General features: G+C 36.9%; 1 protein-coding gene across 4 annotated transcripts in view; it reads right to left on the reverse strand.

The window, feature by feature from the left end:
• The window catches only part of p120ctn (adherens junction protein p120), a 55,917-nt gene extending 38,104 nt beyond the window's left edge, over positions 1-17,813 (reverse strand). For all 4 annotated transcript variants that reach the window (XM_028169943.2, XM_028169942.2, XM_028169941.2 and 1 more), the window contains exons 1-2: positions 17,420-17,813; positions 13,076-13,240 (exon numbers count right to left, since the gene is read on the reverse strand). In XM_028169943.2, the coding sequence (XP_028025744.2) occupies positions 13,076-13,116 (41 nt within the window). In that variant the 5' untranslated portion in view covers positions 13,117-13,240; positions 17,420-17,813. The remainder of the gene's footprint in view (positions 1-13,075; positions 13,241-17,419) is intronic.

Here is a 17,813-nt window from a genome sequence, read left to right on the forward strand (position 1 = left end):
AGGTGAAATTCCTTTTTTGAATATATTTATTGTATTAACAGAATAGCGTTTTTTTCACCCGACACATGATAAACTCAGATGCTTACTAATTCATCTCATTCCTTTAAATATATTATTTCAAATTATACTACATTCTGCAATGATTCTTATCTATCAAACGATTTCCTGGAAATGATCGCTTTTGACGGGCATTGTATTTTCTTGTTAGAATTTTCCGTCGTATCCTTGAAACCGGAAGGCATAATTACTTCATGGTAGATAAACTTCAATAAGTTCTAAAAACTTTTCTGAACTGTTCTGATTTCCTTTGTACGTCAAACGATAAATGGTTGCGAAGGTTGAACTTGATTATGTCAATATCTGTGTATCCACTAGACCAGTGATTCTCAACCACTGTTCCGCGACACTTTTGTGTGCCGCCAAATTTCAAAAGTGTGCCGCCAAATTTTGCGAATATATAATAATGTTAATATTATTAAATTATATCATTTGAAAATAAAATATTTTAAACATGAATATATATTGAAATCCACAGAAAAAAAATTATAGTATACTTTAGTTTATTTCGTATATTAAAATTTTTTGATAAACTATTTATGCAGTGTGTTGTAAGTAAATAATTTTTCTTTTTTTTTTTGTGTGCCGCCAAATTTTGAATCGTTAAATATGTGCCGCAACAAAAAAAAGGTTGAGAATCACTGCACTAGACATATATGATCTCGGGTATTTCTTAACGAAATGAAAAATAAACGGTCCTACTATAGACTAAATAGTTAGGACAAGTTAAAGGAAAAACAAAAGCCAATCTTCTTAAACCAAACGACAGGACATACGATACAAATTCCAAATCACGAATTCTCCGTTAACACATACACCACAAATAAAACACGTTCGATGTTTCTTATCATTGTTTTTACTTCACATGGATTATTTTGGGCAAAGGGGAAAAAAAAGCTGACTAAACATGATGTAAAACTGAGCAATATTCCAGTTCTCCCCTTAGCTCTATCATCAACATCGTCTTGGGAAACTTTTAATTCACTCATGACTTTCAGCACTACGTTTTCTCACTCGGTCTTCTGGATCCGAGACGGTGAAATGCAGTATCAAATTCCTTGTGCTGTTTGATAACCACTTATTTAAGATTTGAACAATCATTTACCAACCACACGAACGCGCACCCACACATGCAGATGCACTACACATGGGCTGGGCCTTTGCTCGCCCACTTGTCCTGGAGAAACTGGCAAGGCCTCCGGATCACCAGTAATGCTCCAATTATTAAAAAAAATGCATTTCGATCGGACAAAATTCATTCATAAATTGAAATTGTAAATTATGTAGTTAAGATAAGTAAGTAGCAATTCCAAACTATCTATTAGATTACTTACTCGGAAGACTCAACAAATCGTCTGTGTAAAACTTGGAAAATACATTTGTATATATCGACGCTTGAAAGGCAAACATGACTAAGCGACAATAACTGCTTTGTACATTAATTATAGGCAATAACCATATTCGATGCGCAAAAAATATACATTTCTAGGTCTATTAAAATAATTTCAATCCTACAGCTACTAGCTAGATTCTACAACAGCTACATTCGTTAAAATAAATTTTGTTTTCAGGTATTTCAACTTTAAATTAGACTACGGTAAAGTTCATGCTTTGTCGCTTAGTCACGTTTGCCTTTCAAGCGTCGATATGTATAATGAATCCATCGTCCACAAATATTGAAAATAATGGATACTAACACACGTGTTTTGTGATTGCTAAACGGAAACACTGACCTATGATGCTCTAATTGACAATTGTAGCGAATACATGAATCACTTGAGTTAATCGTGGCGGCAAAGGTCAAAGCCGATAGGAGCGGTTGTGAACTCGTAACAACAAGTTACTTCAATAAGCTTTACCTATATTCTGACCTATAGTCTGGGTGAGGCTGAGGAAAAGCAAAATAACAACACGAATTAGAGAATTATGCTTTTAGACCACGTAAAACCGTCCAAGCGACGTAAGCCAATGATGCCTTTGCCAATGATGCCTAAATTTTTTGCTTCAACATTTTGGTCGCAAACATTAACAAAAAAACCTCCATATACAATAAAGACTATTATAGCATTGCAACAAGAAACAGAGCATATTTTTTAGCTTTCGTGTTCATTTACAGCCATCGTCCGATTTTAGTGAATTTGCGACCACTGACGAAGTTATTCCATTTCAGGAAATGGATTTTTACCCTTGGTGGAAGGTATTGTGAGCTGGGATGCAATTCTCTTTAAGGTATGCAAGTCTAATTTTATCGCGTTACGATTTGGCAGAACACCTGCTCTAGCATCTCTGTTTTGGTGTCTACCAACCCCAATCATCTCTTACAATGAAGGAAACCGTAACTCGTATTTTGCCTGAGTCCATCCGATCCGTCTATTTAATTTGATATATTTCACACCAGATCGCAGAATTCCCAATGAAGACATGCTCGGAAACACGTTTTCTTCTATTAGACTAGACGATCTGATTTAAACTAAATAAAATCCAGTTCAGAAATTGTACTATCCAGTTTCCTGCATGCCAGTACAAATCTAATTTCGAAAGAAAGTTTGCAACTATGAATGAAGGATAAACAGTTAGAACTCCGCCTTATAACCGAAGAGATAAGATTATTGTAGAGCTACGATAAAACTTCATTACAACTTCTTGTACTCAGCCTATATATTACGCACTATTTTTCATTTGGTGTAATATAATCTATACTAATATATATATCTGCAGTGGTTTTTACGGATGTTCCGTTATAACTACTGAACCATGCATCCGATTGACTTGAAACTTGGTATCCCTGTAGAAAATACATGTACTTAATGGATAGGGTAATATTTATATGAGTGTTGGACTCCCTACACCAGTTGCGGGGGCGTTAATGATGAGAATCTTTCTGGGGGTGAGAAATAATAATGTTAATTTTAAATGCCTAGCAAAGCGGACGGCTACAGCTAGTTATTTATAAAATTTATGGTAAATGTTGTACGACATGACCGTATCGTAAGTTCTGTAGGTTATTTTATACCTGTTTCCGTTTACGTTTAAACCAAGGGAGTTGCGGATAATAATTGCTCACTCGTTGCTTCTCGCAAAACACTTTTCTAACTCTTGAATACGTGCCTCATTAAGGTATAGGGTACCGTAGCCAAACTAGAAGTATTTTAGCAGCGGCTTGGCTGAGTGCTCCAGGCGTTTGTGACGAACATGACCGACAGTGACTACTTTCCACCAGATTAGCCGTATGCTCATCAGCCTACTACGATAATAATAAAAAACGTTATCTTATATATGAAATTCTAGTGTCACAATGTTAGTTACCATACTCCTCTAAAACGGTTTGACCGATTTTTATGAAATATATGCATGTTCAATAGGTCTGAAAATCGCCTACAATCTATTTTTCATACCCCTAAGTGATTAGGGTTGTCCACCCCTAACATTATTTTTTTATTTTTTCACAAAAATAAATTGTTATAATGAGGCATTATGTCGTTGAATGAGGTTTTGTTATTTTTATATTGCCTCACAGATCACAGCGCTACATGCCTCTTTCACTCATTTATCACATCCTTACACACTTACAATAAGTTAGTTTTTTTCGCTAGTTAAAATATATAAACCAATTTATGCCTTAGAGTGTGGTGCTTTTTTGTATGAACAATACGCGAAAATCAAACCGAAATCATACGATCCAATGTCCAACAGATGCAGGTATTACAAAACCTTCTATAAATACATTCCACTACACCTTACAATCTAATCTTATCACGTGCATGACAGACATCCACAATATTGCGGTTTGCGTAACTACGGTCTAATTAACCGATAGCAGGGCAGGTCGCGAACACAATATATTATTTGTAAACGCGTTTTTTTCCGTGCACCTCCAAATATACGATACAATCTCGATACAGCACAGATCTATAAAATTCCCTTTGTACAAGAAAAAAAGCACAAAAATCTGTGTTCGCCAAATAGAAACCAATACGAATATGAAAACAGCTACGATTTTAGATTTCATTTAAAAAATACAAACCCTTAGCATTACTTAGGACTAAGAAAATAAATATTGTTCAGAAATGACAATATGGCGTTCATTTCCCGGCCCCACTGAGTTTATCGCCGGATCTTACCAGTGGGCCGCGGTTCCGATCCGGTGGTAGATTCTGCGAAGCACTGTTCTTGGTAGGGGCTAGTGCTAGCAAATTCTATAAGGTTGAGCCCGTAAGCCCACTTACCTATCCGGGCGTAGCTGAAATGGCTCCTTAGGCTACCAGCAAATAGGTCGGGGAAAAAAACCGGGTAAAGAACCATGAACCTAACGTAAACAGCGTAATGTATATTTATAAAAAATACGACCATAAACGCTCACAGTCTTCAACAATAATAGACATTATGATCGTGCGAAAAATTTACGTACCCAACACATGTCCCCCGGTTTTGGATGATAGAAAAACAAACAGCCAATCAAAGCAGAAAACGAACAACTTTAATCCCTGCGTCCCTGGTATGTGCGTAGGTCGCTTACCAAATCCCTCAATAGTCGAATCGCATTAAATGCGATCTCAAACAAACGTGATAAAACAATGTACCTACACAAACACGTAAGGGCCTTTTAATGCAAATTATTTGTTTACCATCGCAAAGAACGTACGTCAAGTAAACTTGTTAGTAAAAGGGAATATTTTAAATACTGATACGAGGCTCGAGAGTTTAAATTGAGCCTACTGCTTTAATTAAAAGGAAACAGCAAATTGCGTGGTAATTAGCACTGTTTAGTATGTGAGTTGCAAATCAGTGGTGAAATCATTGCTCTTACGTATCTCTTAAAATCGAGTTCTATAAAACAAAAATAGAAAGTCGAAAAATATATTAAATGTACAATAAATTCACTGGTAGCAATTCAGATTCTTTATAAACAAAGATTTCCAGTGAAGTTTTCGCTTTAAAAATACTCTTGTTTTTTTAACTAGTTCCAATTTCCAATTCTGAAGCTACTAAGGACGATACTAGTCAGCATGTTCTACTTAAATTAATTTGAAAATCGAACTTTTTCTCCTGAATAACAATATGTTTTCGCAACCTTGAAGTCTTTATGCCATTTTACGTCATATCGATGCTAATTTATGCCAATTCTGGCATGAAACGTTTTTTTTTTTCTTTCTTTCTTGATCCGTCGAACGTTCGTTCCGCAATGCGATAAACCACACGATTGGTTTATTTTCGGACTCGATTACTTGCAGACTTGTAGGGCTTCCGAGAATTCATTGCGAACTTTTAACGTAGAAAGAAATTAATTTTAGAACGTTACTACAGGTAGTTCTGTTATTAAAACGAGCGTAATAGAAAAAAAACGTAAATATAAGATTAAATTCAAATGGTCGTAGAATTTCTGACCTTCACTAGGTGGCTAGCACAATTAGTTATTTCTAAAAGACAATTACTGAGACTTCAGCTGTTTTTATTACAATTTCCTTTAATACATAAATAAAATTTTACTCGTGGTAGGACCTCTTATGTGTCCGCGCGGGTGGGTACCACCACCCTGCCTATTTCTGCCGTGAAGCAGTAATGCGTTTCGGTTTGAAGAGTGGGGCAGCCGTTGTAACTATACTTGAGACCTTAGAACTTATATCTCAAGGTGGGTGTGGTGCATTTACGTTGTGGATGTCTATGGGCTCCGGTAACCACTTAACACCAGGGCTGTGAGCTCGTCCACCCATATAAGCAATAAAAAAAAAATCTAATCAAAACCATTTGCCACCTATTCGTATTATAAGATCAATATTCCGAGCCCAAAGCATAGAATGTTATTGTATGTTCAATGATCGAACAACGAGATGGGGTGTGGTTGGTAAATGGAACGTCTATCTCAGCGCACAGTTATTGTTTTTATGTACGGGAATCTAACTTCAACCCGCACAGCACATAATGGTCCATTGTCGTGTTTGGTTTGCGAACTTCAAACGCTCCGGATGCTTTGAGGAGGGAATGCGCGTTAAAATTACCGTGAAAATTCGTAATGAAAAATCAGAGTGGGTTTAAATCTTGTCCCGTCTACGTTTCTCATTCGAAACAACATCTGGGGTATTTAATAGAATATTGGTATATGTTATATCAGATAGGTGAGTATCTCAATTTCAAAAGGGGATCAATAATTAATTTACGTCAAACGTCATTGATCATCATGATGAAGATCATTAACGTCATTTCAGCTCACAATGCTTTACAATCAAACATTTATTGTCTTTCGTTTATTATTATTACTAGCTTTTGCCCGCGACTTCGTCCGCCTAGAATAGTTCACAAATAATGTTTTTGGAGTGGAGTTGGGCATGCCCTTTGGCCCGGGCCTTTGAGAATCCATGAGGATATCATCAGGCCCAAGAAAATGTAAAAAAAAAACCTGTCGTGTCGCGGACTTTTCTTTAGATCTTTTAAAGGGAAACAATTCTGTCATATATTATTTTAGCGAAACTTTAACCGTTTCTGCAGCGCACGCAGCGGAAGCTCTCAAAAGGAAAAAAAACCCGATTTTGAAACATTCTTTATTGGTGCTCCGCTTGTATTGGTCTTCTCTCTCTCTCTTCGATCGGTTCCTCACTGCTGAGGATCGTGACTCCGTCCGATTTCGTCAACCAACTGTCTCCATCGATCCCGCCCTGCAGCCCGGTGGAGTGCGTCGCTGATAGGTATCCCCAGTTCCTCCGCTATTTGGTCCGACCATCGTTTGGGACCTCTACCCCTAGGCCTTTTTCCCTCTATTTTACCGGTCACCACAAGGCGTTCCAAATTGCTGGTCTTAGCGTGCTGTTATATAGCCTATATAGCCTTCCTCGATAAATGGGCGCATTCAAACAAATAAACAAACAAACCAAAAAAAAAAAAACCAATCAAACAAACAAACAAACAAACCCTTCAGCTTTATAATATTAGTATAGATATTTAATCAGCATTTAACTTTGACAGTGTACTGGTAGTTTGAATTCTCAATTAACATATAAATTCACGACAGTTTTCGTTTAATAAAATTCACAGCTTTACTAGAAACAACTGCAAACTAGTTTGATGCAATGCAGAATGGCGATTGTCACAAGCTAGAGTCAATTTCCTATTGTGGAGACAACTTCTGACGCTCCCACGTCGCCTGAATAGATTCGGTGTCCATTGTACGGAATGAACACAACTGGGGCGCCACCTCACAAACTTCCACTGAAACTGTCTCGTTAATGTTGTATCAAATTATTTTTGAACTGTCGGGTATTTTTTTGTTTATTCGCCTCGCGTTAAATCTGCCCCGATTTGACAACACGATAAATCTTAAAGTATCGCAATGTCCGAAGACAACGTTCTGTTATATCCGAGGACAGGTAATAATAACTCACTGGTGATTGTGTCAGAAAAGTTGATAAAATACACATTTCAGTCGTTGATAAAACGAAAGAACTACTTAAAATTCTGCAATGAAAAAAAAAACGATTTTTTTGTTATTTATTAACTTAGGCGGTGCTAGAAGAGGAAGCTACCTTTCCGAGTATTAATTGCAAACGCCGCCCGTGCCATTAAGAATACTAATGCAACGCTAATAAGTCGCTAGAGTATACCTCTCGTACCGTACCGTTTTCAGGTATCAATTATTATAATAGCTTTAATTTAATATAAAACTGAAAGCAAAGTGTTTAAGGCTTCTTCTTCTTTGTCTTTACACTCTTGACAGTCATCATGGTCGTCATGTGTTTAGTTAATAATTCTACAATCCAACACAACTGCTCTTTTCAAGCTCCAATCTTGTTGCTTAGATGTAGGACAATTCGTTATAGCTTGGTCAGTCGGCTTTACCGGAGGTCTTCCTCGCGGTCTGGCACCCTCTACTTTGCCCTGTACTACCAGGCACAAATGATCCACAATGCGTGGCATAAATCCAAGAAAATGTTAGGCCACAAGACCACCCTGTGCACGAGAAGCGCTCGATTATTTTCAGCTTTGAAAAACGGACTTATCGGTGCGGAATTCGAAATCATCCCGAGCATTTTTCTCTAGCACCAAATTTGAAGTTCATCTATCTTGTGAGTCTAATATTGAAGAAATTCACGAAAAAATATTGGTAGAAATGCGAATATATAACTCGCATAAAATACTTCGTACATACTGAATTATGTTGAAGAGATCATCCATCCAAGCCATCGAAAGTTTTCGTCCGTTTCCAATAATGAAACTCACCGAAATTCATAACTTATATGATTACGGGTAAAGTTGACACAGGGCATTCGTTTCTAAAATCACTGACCGATTTTTCTGTCCGGATTTAGACTTTTAGACCCAAAGCAAATATTCTTAGAAATGGGTAAACGCAAAACCGAGAACCAACTATGTTACAATTTAATAATGATGCTTCAAGCAATTAATTTAATGTGTGAGTAGAACGACATGTTTATTTGCAAAGCTCTGTACATGAACCTGCGAATCAATTGTGTTAGCGTTTAACGCAGCCCATTGAAAATATCTGCCATGAGACACGTATTCTCAATTGCATTAGAATTGCTGATTTTATAGCAAATAGCTGTGGACCGCGCTACTCAACAAGAAAACTCAACGCGCCTGCGACAATTCTACTTTTAAATATAACTTTCATTATTCATGGTAAGCGTTCATTAATTCCCTACAAAGATATCATAAGTGTTATAATTCACCTATCCATAATCAAATTCATATGTATTAAATTAGCAGTAGGCAGCGGCTTGGCTCTACCCCTAGCATTGCTGAAGTCCATGGGTGACGGTAACCACTCACCATCAGGTGGGCCGGGCCGTATGCTCGTCTGCCTACAAGGGCAATAAAAAAAAAAAAAACCTTACCTTCGCAGCTTCGGATCAAACTAATAGGAATTTAATTTAGAAATCGTTCTCAAACGAACAAAATGTTGAGTGTTTTTTTTTAATACGGAATTCATACTTAGTAGTAATAGTAGATTAGACTTGTGTCGCTGATGGTTTGGGTTACCACCGTGGAGTACCCCACCCCGCCGGCTTTGTGTAGTTTGTAGACTCTATCTGTTTGGTGTGAACAGCGAGTAGCGAGTAGTTTGAAGTGTTTCAAGGGCGCTCTTTCACCAATATATCATCATGAAAGCTGATTTAAAGTCCAATGCTGAAAGTTCCTCGTCCCAATTGCACACTCCAACATTTGCCTACTCGTCCCCCAGGTGTGAGAAGACTTGTTTTTCGAGCAGAGGTCGGGCCAACCTCGAGGTTTGCGCGCCTAGGGGGCGTGCGGGATATATGGTTCTTTACTATCTGCAGATATTGAGAGCAGACCGCGGAACCAAGAATATTTTAGGGTGTTTTTTTTATCCTACCTATGCTGATAGCCTTGAGAGGCTATTTCAGATCCTCCTTAACGTATAGGTGAGCTCACGGGGCTCAAACCGGGAGTGTTGCTAACACTGGCCCTAGCAAGAGCAGTGCTTCGCAGAACATACCACCGGATCGGAAAGCCGAGCCACTGAGAAAATCCGGCGAGAAACTCAGTGGGCTTTGTCTGTCGGTTAATTCACTCGTCGAGCCCTTCGTCGCAAGCGACGGGTTCGACGAGTGAATTAACGGACGGTGACCGGTGCTTGTGGTACCTAAAAGCACCGTTAATAGATCGGGCGGTTCCGTAATGACGTCCTTAGGGCGACGTCGACTGTTTAGCATTCGGTCCACATAATCGGGTATAGAGGGTATTACCCACCAAATGACTTTCTTTGCACTCTCTCATTTGACGACCGATTTCCGGCCGGGGTCAGAACCCGGACAGAGGAGGAGGGTTTCCGCTGTCAACACTACAACCAGACTCACGGCGCCATCCCGAGGACGACCGATCGACGGATCGTCGAGGCGATCATCAACAATCAACGACACCGGTCTCCGCGGTACGGTTCCGCTGGTGTCCCAGGATACCCCACTTAGTCAGAACCAGCCCTCCAGGTCGGATCGCGATACATCGACGACCGGTTTGTTATTCCACTGTACGAAGTTGGCGTTATTTATAACACAGGTGCTTGTATTTTTTGTGGAAAAAAAAATCTCTAGCTTCCGTCGTTGTCGTGAAAAAATATTTTTTGTCATATAAAAATACCTAAAAATCAATGGTTTGTAGTTTTTATTTTTATTTATTCCAACTGAGATACATATATGTATTGAAGACTAGAGATAAATTATTTATCGGACGTATGGTAGAAAGCTACAACGATTGATATCACCATCATGATGATAATATAGCAGATCAGTTTGGCAACCACGGTTCCCAATACATTTACTTTCTACTTTTTGCAAGTAGTATAATATATACATCTATACTAATATTATTATATATATATTATAAGACATAGGCTATCTTTTTTGAAAAAAATTAGGGATCCTTACTAAAACTCCAATAATGTAACCCAAGGTGTAAAAAAATTAGTTAAAATATTCTTTACATCGCGTGCCCTGTGAAAACTATTGATGATAGAATAAAATAATGTAGATGACTTTGTAGAACACATTATTATTTACAAAAAGTTTCGCAACAGCATATGTCTAACTAATAATAGTTATGCCGCAATAAGTGTTCTTTTATGTAAAAAAAGTCAAATATCGTTGAAATTTTTGTTAAAAACCCGAGCGGAGCCGGAGCGGGCCGCTTGTGATTAATAAATACATTATTGTACACAATATAAATTCTAGTTAATTTTCTTGATAACTAAATGAGAACAAGTATTCAATTATCGAATTAAAAATACACATTTTATTTGTTCAATAATAATCAAGCCATTTCTTTTTTCATTAATGATTTTGTTCAATTAGTTTTTTTTAAATACATTAATACATACAGGGGGTCTATATATAACAAAGGATTTACTAACTACTTCATTATACGTCCTCAAAGGACCTCTGAGACGATTGACCTGTATCATTTGGCCGAATGTCCTTCGGCATGAGTCGTGGAAACGGCGAATGACAGTTGTACTGGTTACGTTGTTTAATTTATTATCATTATTATCTACCTAGTCAGGTCATAAGTATTGTCACACAGTAAAAACTTTTCTTTTAGAATGCTGGCCACAAAAAAGTTTATTGAATTCGAATTTCGAATTGTTCATGAAAATAAAAATGTATACTTTTAGAATTTTACTCATTTCCTAAATATGGAGTGGACGCTTAAAGAAGACCGTGTTGCAGTTATTGCGTTGCATCGTTGCGGTTACGCGCCAATTCAAATTTTTAACATACTGAAAAATTTGAATGTAATCAAAAGATTCGTTTATCGTACCATCAAACGATACAATGAAGACTCTAGTGTAGATGACAGGTCAAGAAGTGGTCGCCCTCGGTCTGTTAGGACTCCAGCAGTGATAAAAGCTGTGAAGGCGCGAATTCAAAGAAATGCCAAACGTAAGCAGAAGCTGTTGGCCCTTCAGATGGGGTTAAGCAGAACCACGGTGAAAAGGGTGTTAAATGAAGACTTAGGGCTTCGGGCATATCGAAGAAAAACAGGACATCGTTTGAATGCTCGTCTAATGGACCTGAGACTGAAGAGATGCCGCGCTTTGTTGTAGCGGTACGCGGGAAAAAAATATCGGGAAATTATTTTTTCGGATGAAAAAATTTTTACCGTAGAAGAGAGCTACAACAAACAAAATGATAAGGTGTACGCACACAGTAGTGAAGAAGCGAGCAACCGTATTCCGCGTGTCCAACGCGGTTATTTTCCATCCTCGCTCATGGTTTTTTTTTTTTTTTTTTATGATTGAAAGTTTACTGGTGGCCCGAAGGCCTTTCCAGTTTCACCAGGACAGGTGGGCGAGCAAAGGCTCAGCCAAGAGGGGTGGGATTTGCTAACAACTGCCCGAGCGCCTCCGAAGGAGACCTAACAACTCAAGAGCAATTGTTTCGCGAATGAATCTACTACCGGATCGGAATCGCGACCCGCTGAGAAGATCCGGCGGCGGAAGATCGCTCATGGTATGGTTGGGAGTTTCTTATTGGGGCTTAACAGAGGTACATTTTTGTGAGAAAGGTGTAAAAACGAATGCAGTTGTGTATCAAAATACAGTCCTGACGAACCTTGTGGAACCTGTTTCTCATACCATGTTCAATAACAGGCACTGGGTATTCCAACAAGATTCGGCGCCAGCTCATAGAGCGAAGAGCACACAAGACTGGCTGGAGGCGCGTGAAATCGACTTCATCCGGCACGAAGACTGGCCCTCCTCCAGTCCAGATTTGAATTCGTTAGATTACAAAATATGGCAACACTTGGAGGAAAAGGCGTGCTCAAAGCCTCATCCCAATTTGGAGTCACTCAAGACATCCTTGATTAAGGCAGCCGCCGATATTGACATGGACCTCGTTCGTGCTGCGATAGACGACTGGCCGCGCAGATTGAAGGCCTGTATTCAAAATCACGGAGGTCATTTTGAATAAACTTTAGTGTCATAAGAATCTAGGTTTTGTTAAGTTCATTTTGGTATATGAATGGTTACATAATGAATAAACTTGTTTCAATTATTTTACATTAAACATGTGACAGAATTTATGACCTGACTAGCTATATATATAAAAGAAAGTCGTGTTTGTTACACTATTTATAACTCAAGAACGGCTGAACTGATTTGGCTGAAAATTGGTGAGGAGGTAGCTTAGAACCAGGAGAAGGCCCTAGGATACTTTATCACGTTCCCATGGGACGTGACATAAAACGTGGCATAACAAAACGCAACTGATATGGAATAATAAAATGCAACTGACAGCTAAACATAATATATTCTATGGTTAATTATAGTAGAATTTTGAAGTTGACCGGTTGATGTGTTTGAAACAAACCGTGTGGCGGAACGAAGTTCGCTGGGTCCACTAGTTATGAATAAAAATCTCTGAGTAATGATTATTCTTGGGAGTTATGTTAAACGACAGAAAGATAATGCAAGTAAACTTTTAAAAAAAATTAAAAATGTTTTTGTCCATTTCTTGACAAATGAAGTAGAAGATAAATAATGAAAACTCACCGATACAGTGTACCCGAATGTATTTTCTTCACGCCTTCCATTTCTGATGTGGTATGATTATCATGACTAGGCAACCGGCCCGTCTAAAAGTCGGCTTGTGTACTGAACGATAAGGGCATTTTATGCTTCAAACCCGATAGCACAGTAACGCTGACAAGCCGACACCTGAAAACGTTTATGATTACTCAACGAATTTTTGTACTATATTCAATTATAAAAAACATTTGAATTTTGTTTCTATTTTTTTTTTCTTTATTGCTTAGATGGGTGGACGAGCTCACAGCCCACCTGGTGTTAAGTGGTTACTGGAGCCCATAGACGTCTACGACGTAAACGCGCCACCCACCTTGAGATATAAGTTCTAAGGTCTCAAGTATAATTACAACGGCTGCCCCACCCTTCAAACCGAAACGCATTACTGTTTCACGGCGGAAATAGGCAGGGTGGTGGTACCTATCCGCGCGGACTCACAACAGGTCCTACCACCAGTAATTACGCAAATTATAATTTTGCGGGTTTCACTTTTATTACACGAGTATGTAACTATACTTGAGACCTTAGAGCTTGTCTCGGGGTGGGTGGCGCATTTACGTTGTGGATATCTATAGGCTCCCGCGCGGACTTACAAGAAGTCTTACCACCAGTTTCCACTGAAATTTAGATATTTCTTCTGCATTGCAGATGCATTTAAACAAAGATACAATAAGTATGGGTACTCAATTTTCTTGTCTCAAGATGCGGCACATATTTTTAAATAAAATATAATGAAACTCGTGACATTTTTTCACGATAAAAAGTTGCCAATGTCACTATCAGAAGCACAAAGAATCGCAAAAAATGTGAGACCCGCTACTGCGTAAAAGAAGAATTAATCAAAAACAATCTGTCTCGTTTACAATATTTTTAAAGTCGTCAGTAAATCAACGTAGTGGATTTTGAGTTAGTAATTCAAAGGCCAATACGTTTATTGATATTAGCAACCAGACTATAAATTACAAAGCTGTAATACGTTAATTAGTAATAATATAATTATTAAAACAAATATATATCACAAATTGGTAACCTTTGAAATTATTGATATGTGAGTAGAAAAAGGATCGGGTTTTCAAAAGATGAGTGCGTTCGTTAACGATTTTTTTATTCGTCAAAACTGAATATTTCAGTTGTCTATGAGCTACGGGGTCACTAGCCATCAATTGTCAAACAAATTTCTTCCCTTTGTCGGAAATTTTTCATTTCAGTGAATTTGTAACCAGAACTGTGAACTCGCCAGTTTTAAGCTCACCAGAATTTACCTAATCATTTTTTTTTCCCTACCTATTCACTGGTAGCCTAAGAGGCTATTCCAGTTACGTCCGGACGGGTAGGTGAGCTCACGGGCTCAACCTGAGATAATTTGCTAATACTAGCCCTAATAAGAGCAGTGCTTCGTCGAATCTACCACCAGATCGGAATCGCGACCCACTAAAAAGGTTCGCGAGAAACTCAGTGGGGTGTCTATGGATTAATGGATATGAAAGACCTGATGAAGACCATGTTTTTTACCACTAATAAGTTTTGGTTGTCTATTTTTGAATTCACGTGCATTTAAAAACGTATTCCTTTTGTAATCAAGTTATAATTTAATGTCTCGAGTTCAGGATGGCGTTCCCGCGTTGGTCAATGCCTAATATCGTCGATATTTGTAAAAATAATTGCCTTTACACCGTGATCCATGCGTTCTGGTTCGAAGAGTGGGAGAGGCGTTACTTTACAACTGAGACCCGTAAAGCTATATCTCAAGATGAATGGCAACATTATCGTTCTGAGTTCTGATCACTACAGGGCCTGGTAACCACTTAACACCAACGTTAATTGCCGCCACCCGTTTTAAGACTTGAGGTCAATGACTCAATTTCATAGTAATTACGCTAAATGTAAATTTTCGAGTATGATTTTTATTACACCGAGTATTGATCTCTCTCTCTCTCTATTGATGTTATTTCTTCATAGTAATAATTCATGTGAACGTGTGCTAAGTACGTATTTCACTTGAAAAATTGGTGTCTGCCTGCGGGATTCGAACATCGGTTAATTCGCATCGTTTGATACGAGAACCCCAGGCGTCTTGACATTCAAGCCACGACGACTTCTATAGTTTGTCTGTTTATAAATAAATAAAAATTGGGCTAACAAATCAATGCTTGTGTATTATTTCATCTTTACTCAAGGAACGAGTGGCTTTCGTTCACAACGATGCATCTTATCGCGGTTAACTGCGACGGTAATTAGTTTAGTACAACATAATGTATGTTTTGAGATAGCTGTGATTGGAAAAATAAAATATGTCTACAATCAGTACATATTATATGTATTTATTGTGGGTACGCATACATATTATCTATGCCCTCTATTATACTAAACCTTATACCCTGGCATTGACATTACTGAGATAGTCCACTATTAAAATTTTTAACCAAAATTATCTTTCCTCAACTCTCCTATAGCCAAATTTATGACCTTAAAAGACACAAAAACCGCGTTCTTTTCGTACTTTTTTGAACCAAAATAAAAAACATAATTGAACTAAACAACAGCCTAAATAAATTTATTTTCGCCAGAACTTGCTTTCATCAACTATTTTTGGGTTCGGTCTCCATAGTTCTGTAACAAATTTAGTAAATAAAAAACGCCTCATAATTTCATTATATCTGTCCCTCCACCTGAATGTCCCAATAATTTTACTTGGAATCCATTGGCACCATTCATATAGATGAAATTTCAAAGTTGAGTGGTTTCTACAAAGTTGTTTTTCAAAGGTGACAGTTCCATCATGTAAATTTAATTTAGAAAAAACATCTAATGAATATTTCTTTGAGCAAAGTATTATATATATTTATAGTTCTATAGGTTATAGTTATAGTTCTTGAGATATCATTTTGAAATATTGTAGAATAAACACTGTTAAGAATAAAAAATATATTTTCGATTCCTAATTGCTTGGAAATTGTCAGAAAAAAAATATTATGAAAGGGAATCTATAGAACCAATATTTTATTATTTGGAAAAAAAAAACTTCTTTGTATTGTAAAGAGCATAAATTAATAAGATTGCAACATAAACATAATATTTCAATATTTGAGTTTGCGGCTGCTTAGATGTAAATAAATTAATTCACCTTTAACTTTAATTATTAATTTCTTTATTTTATTTTAGTTATTTTTAATTAATCTGAAACAAATATGTGATGTACATAGCAGTCACACTTTCATATTCAATGAATTTTTAACATTTCATTCTATTCAAAGTTTTCCTAAATCAGGAATTATATTTCTATAAAACTTCTCAGTCAATGCTTGCTATCTGTTCTATCAATCTTGGATAATAAGAATGAAGTGTATTTTTTTTATTTTAACTTATAGAAATGAATTTCTCTAACTTTTTCATTAATTTTGTGGGTTGAATTTTGGTTATTATATGTACTTCAAATTTCTATTCAATAATACAGCAAGACAAGCTTATTCTAGTGACAGAGCTAAAATGTACATAGAAAAACCAGGACAGACTGTGTAATTTGCGCATAAAAAATACCATGAAGAAAGAGCCTTAATCTTGACTGTGACCTATTTATTATTCTCAATAGAACTGTTGCAGCTCAGGGATATATAGAATGGACAATTGTTTGATACAACTAAAATCTAACTCTCAAAAGCTAATAGTCCTCGGTCAATCTTTCATTATCACACCTACTGTAAAAGGTTAGAAATGTCAAACTATGAGATAAGACACCAAACAAGATTGAATTGAAGTATTTTGTTGTATGAAGCCTATGAGATATCAGTACTTACAGTCCATCAATATCAGTAGGACAAGCTACCTAATACTATTAAAAAATAAAATTTTATGTGCATCAATTTTAAAGTCAAATTTCAATTATTCAAATTAATATATTATATTAGTTTTATATTCAAAATAATTTAATAAAGATTAAAATGTTAATTTTATGAACTATACACATTTTTACTAAGAGTTCTATAACTATGTAACACATTTCTTTTTTATTATTTTTAGACAGAGTTTTAAAGGCAAAACCATCTTAAGATACAGGGAAACAAGTTATCTTATTTTTATATAAATTCGAGCACTTAAATCAAAAGATAATAGAAAAAATCCATGATTATTGTTTCAAATAAGTGATCAAGCCACTAAGTTGTTGCACTGATTATCACATGAGCGATATATGCCATGTTTTGTTATTTATGAAAACTCGCATTTCATTTCATGTTATTGTTGAACTGACGAGTAATCATCAACATGTAATATCGTAAAACGACACGTAAATATCACAACGTAGAAGGCACTCACCGTAATGGCCACAATCTTCTAAACTACTAAACACGAGAATCACATAAAACGGAACGTGGGATACGATTTTCGCGAAGTTTCATTAATGGGTACACTTTCCAATAGCTTTTACCATCACGGCCCCTACTAATGCTAGTAGACAGTACAAACAGGCATGGAAAATAATACGCGACTGACGTACAAATCTACGCCTAGGGAGCGGTCGGTATGTTATCTTTCACGGTAAACGAGCAAAAGGTAACCGAATAAAGTAACTTTCATACATAGATGCACCAGATAACTTCACAAATTTTAGTTCAACTATAAATTTTTTACACAAATCACCACAAAATTAAATATTGGGCGACAACGAAGCGAAATCGTCCCTCCTCCCTTCACCGTAAAATCATAGACA

Source organism: Bombyx mandarina, chromosome A1 (genome assembly GCF_030267445.1).
Source record: "Bombyx mandarina strain Sakado chromosome A1, ASM3026744v2".
NCBI classification, from domain to species: Eukaryota; Metazoa; Arthropoda; class Insecta; order Lepidoptera; family Bombycidae; genus Bombyx; species Bombyx mandarina.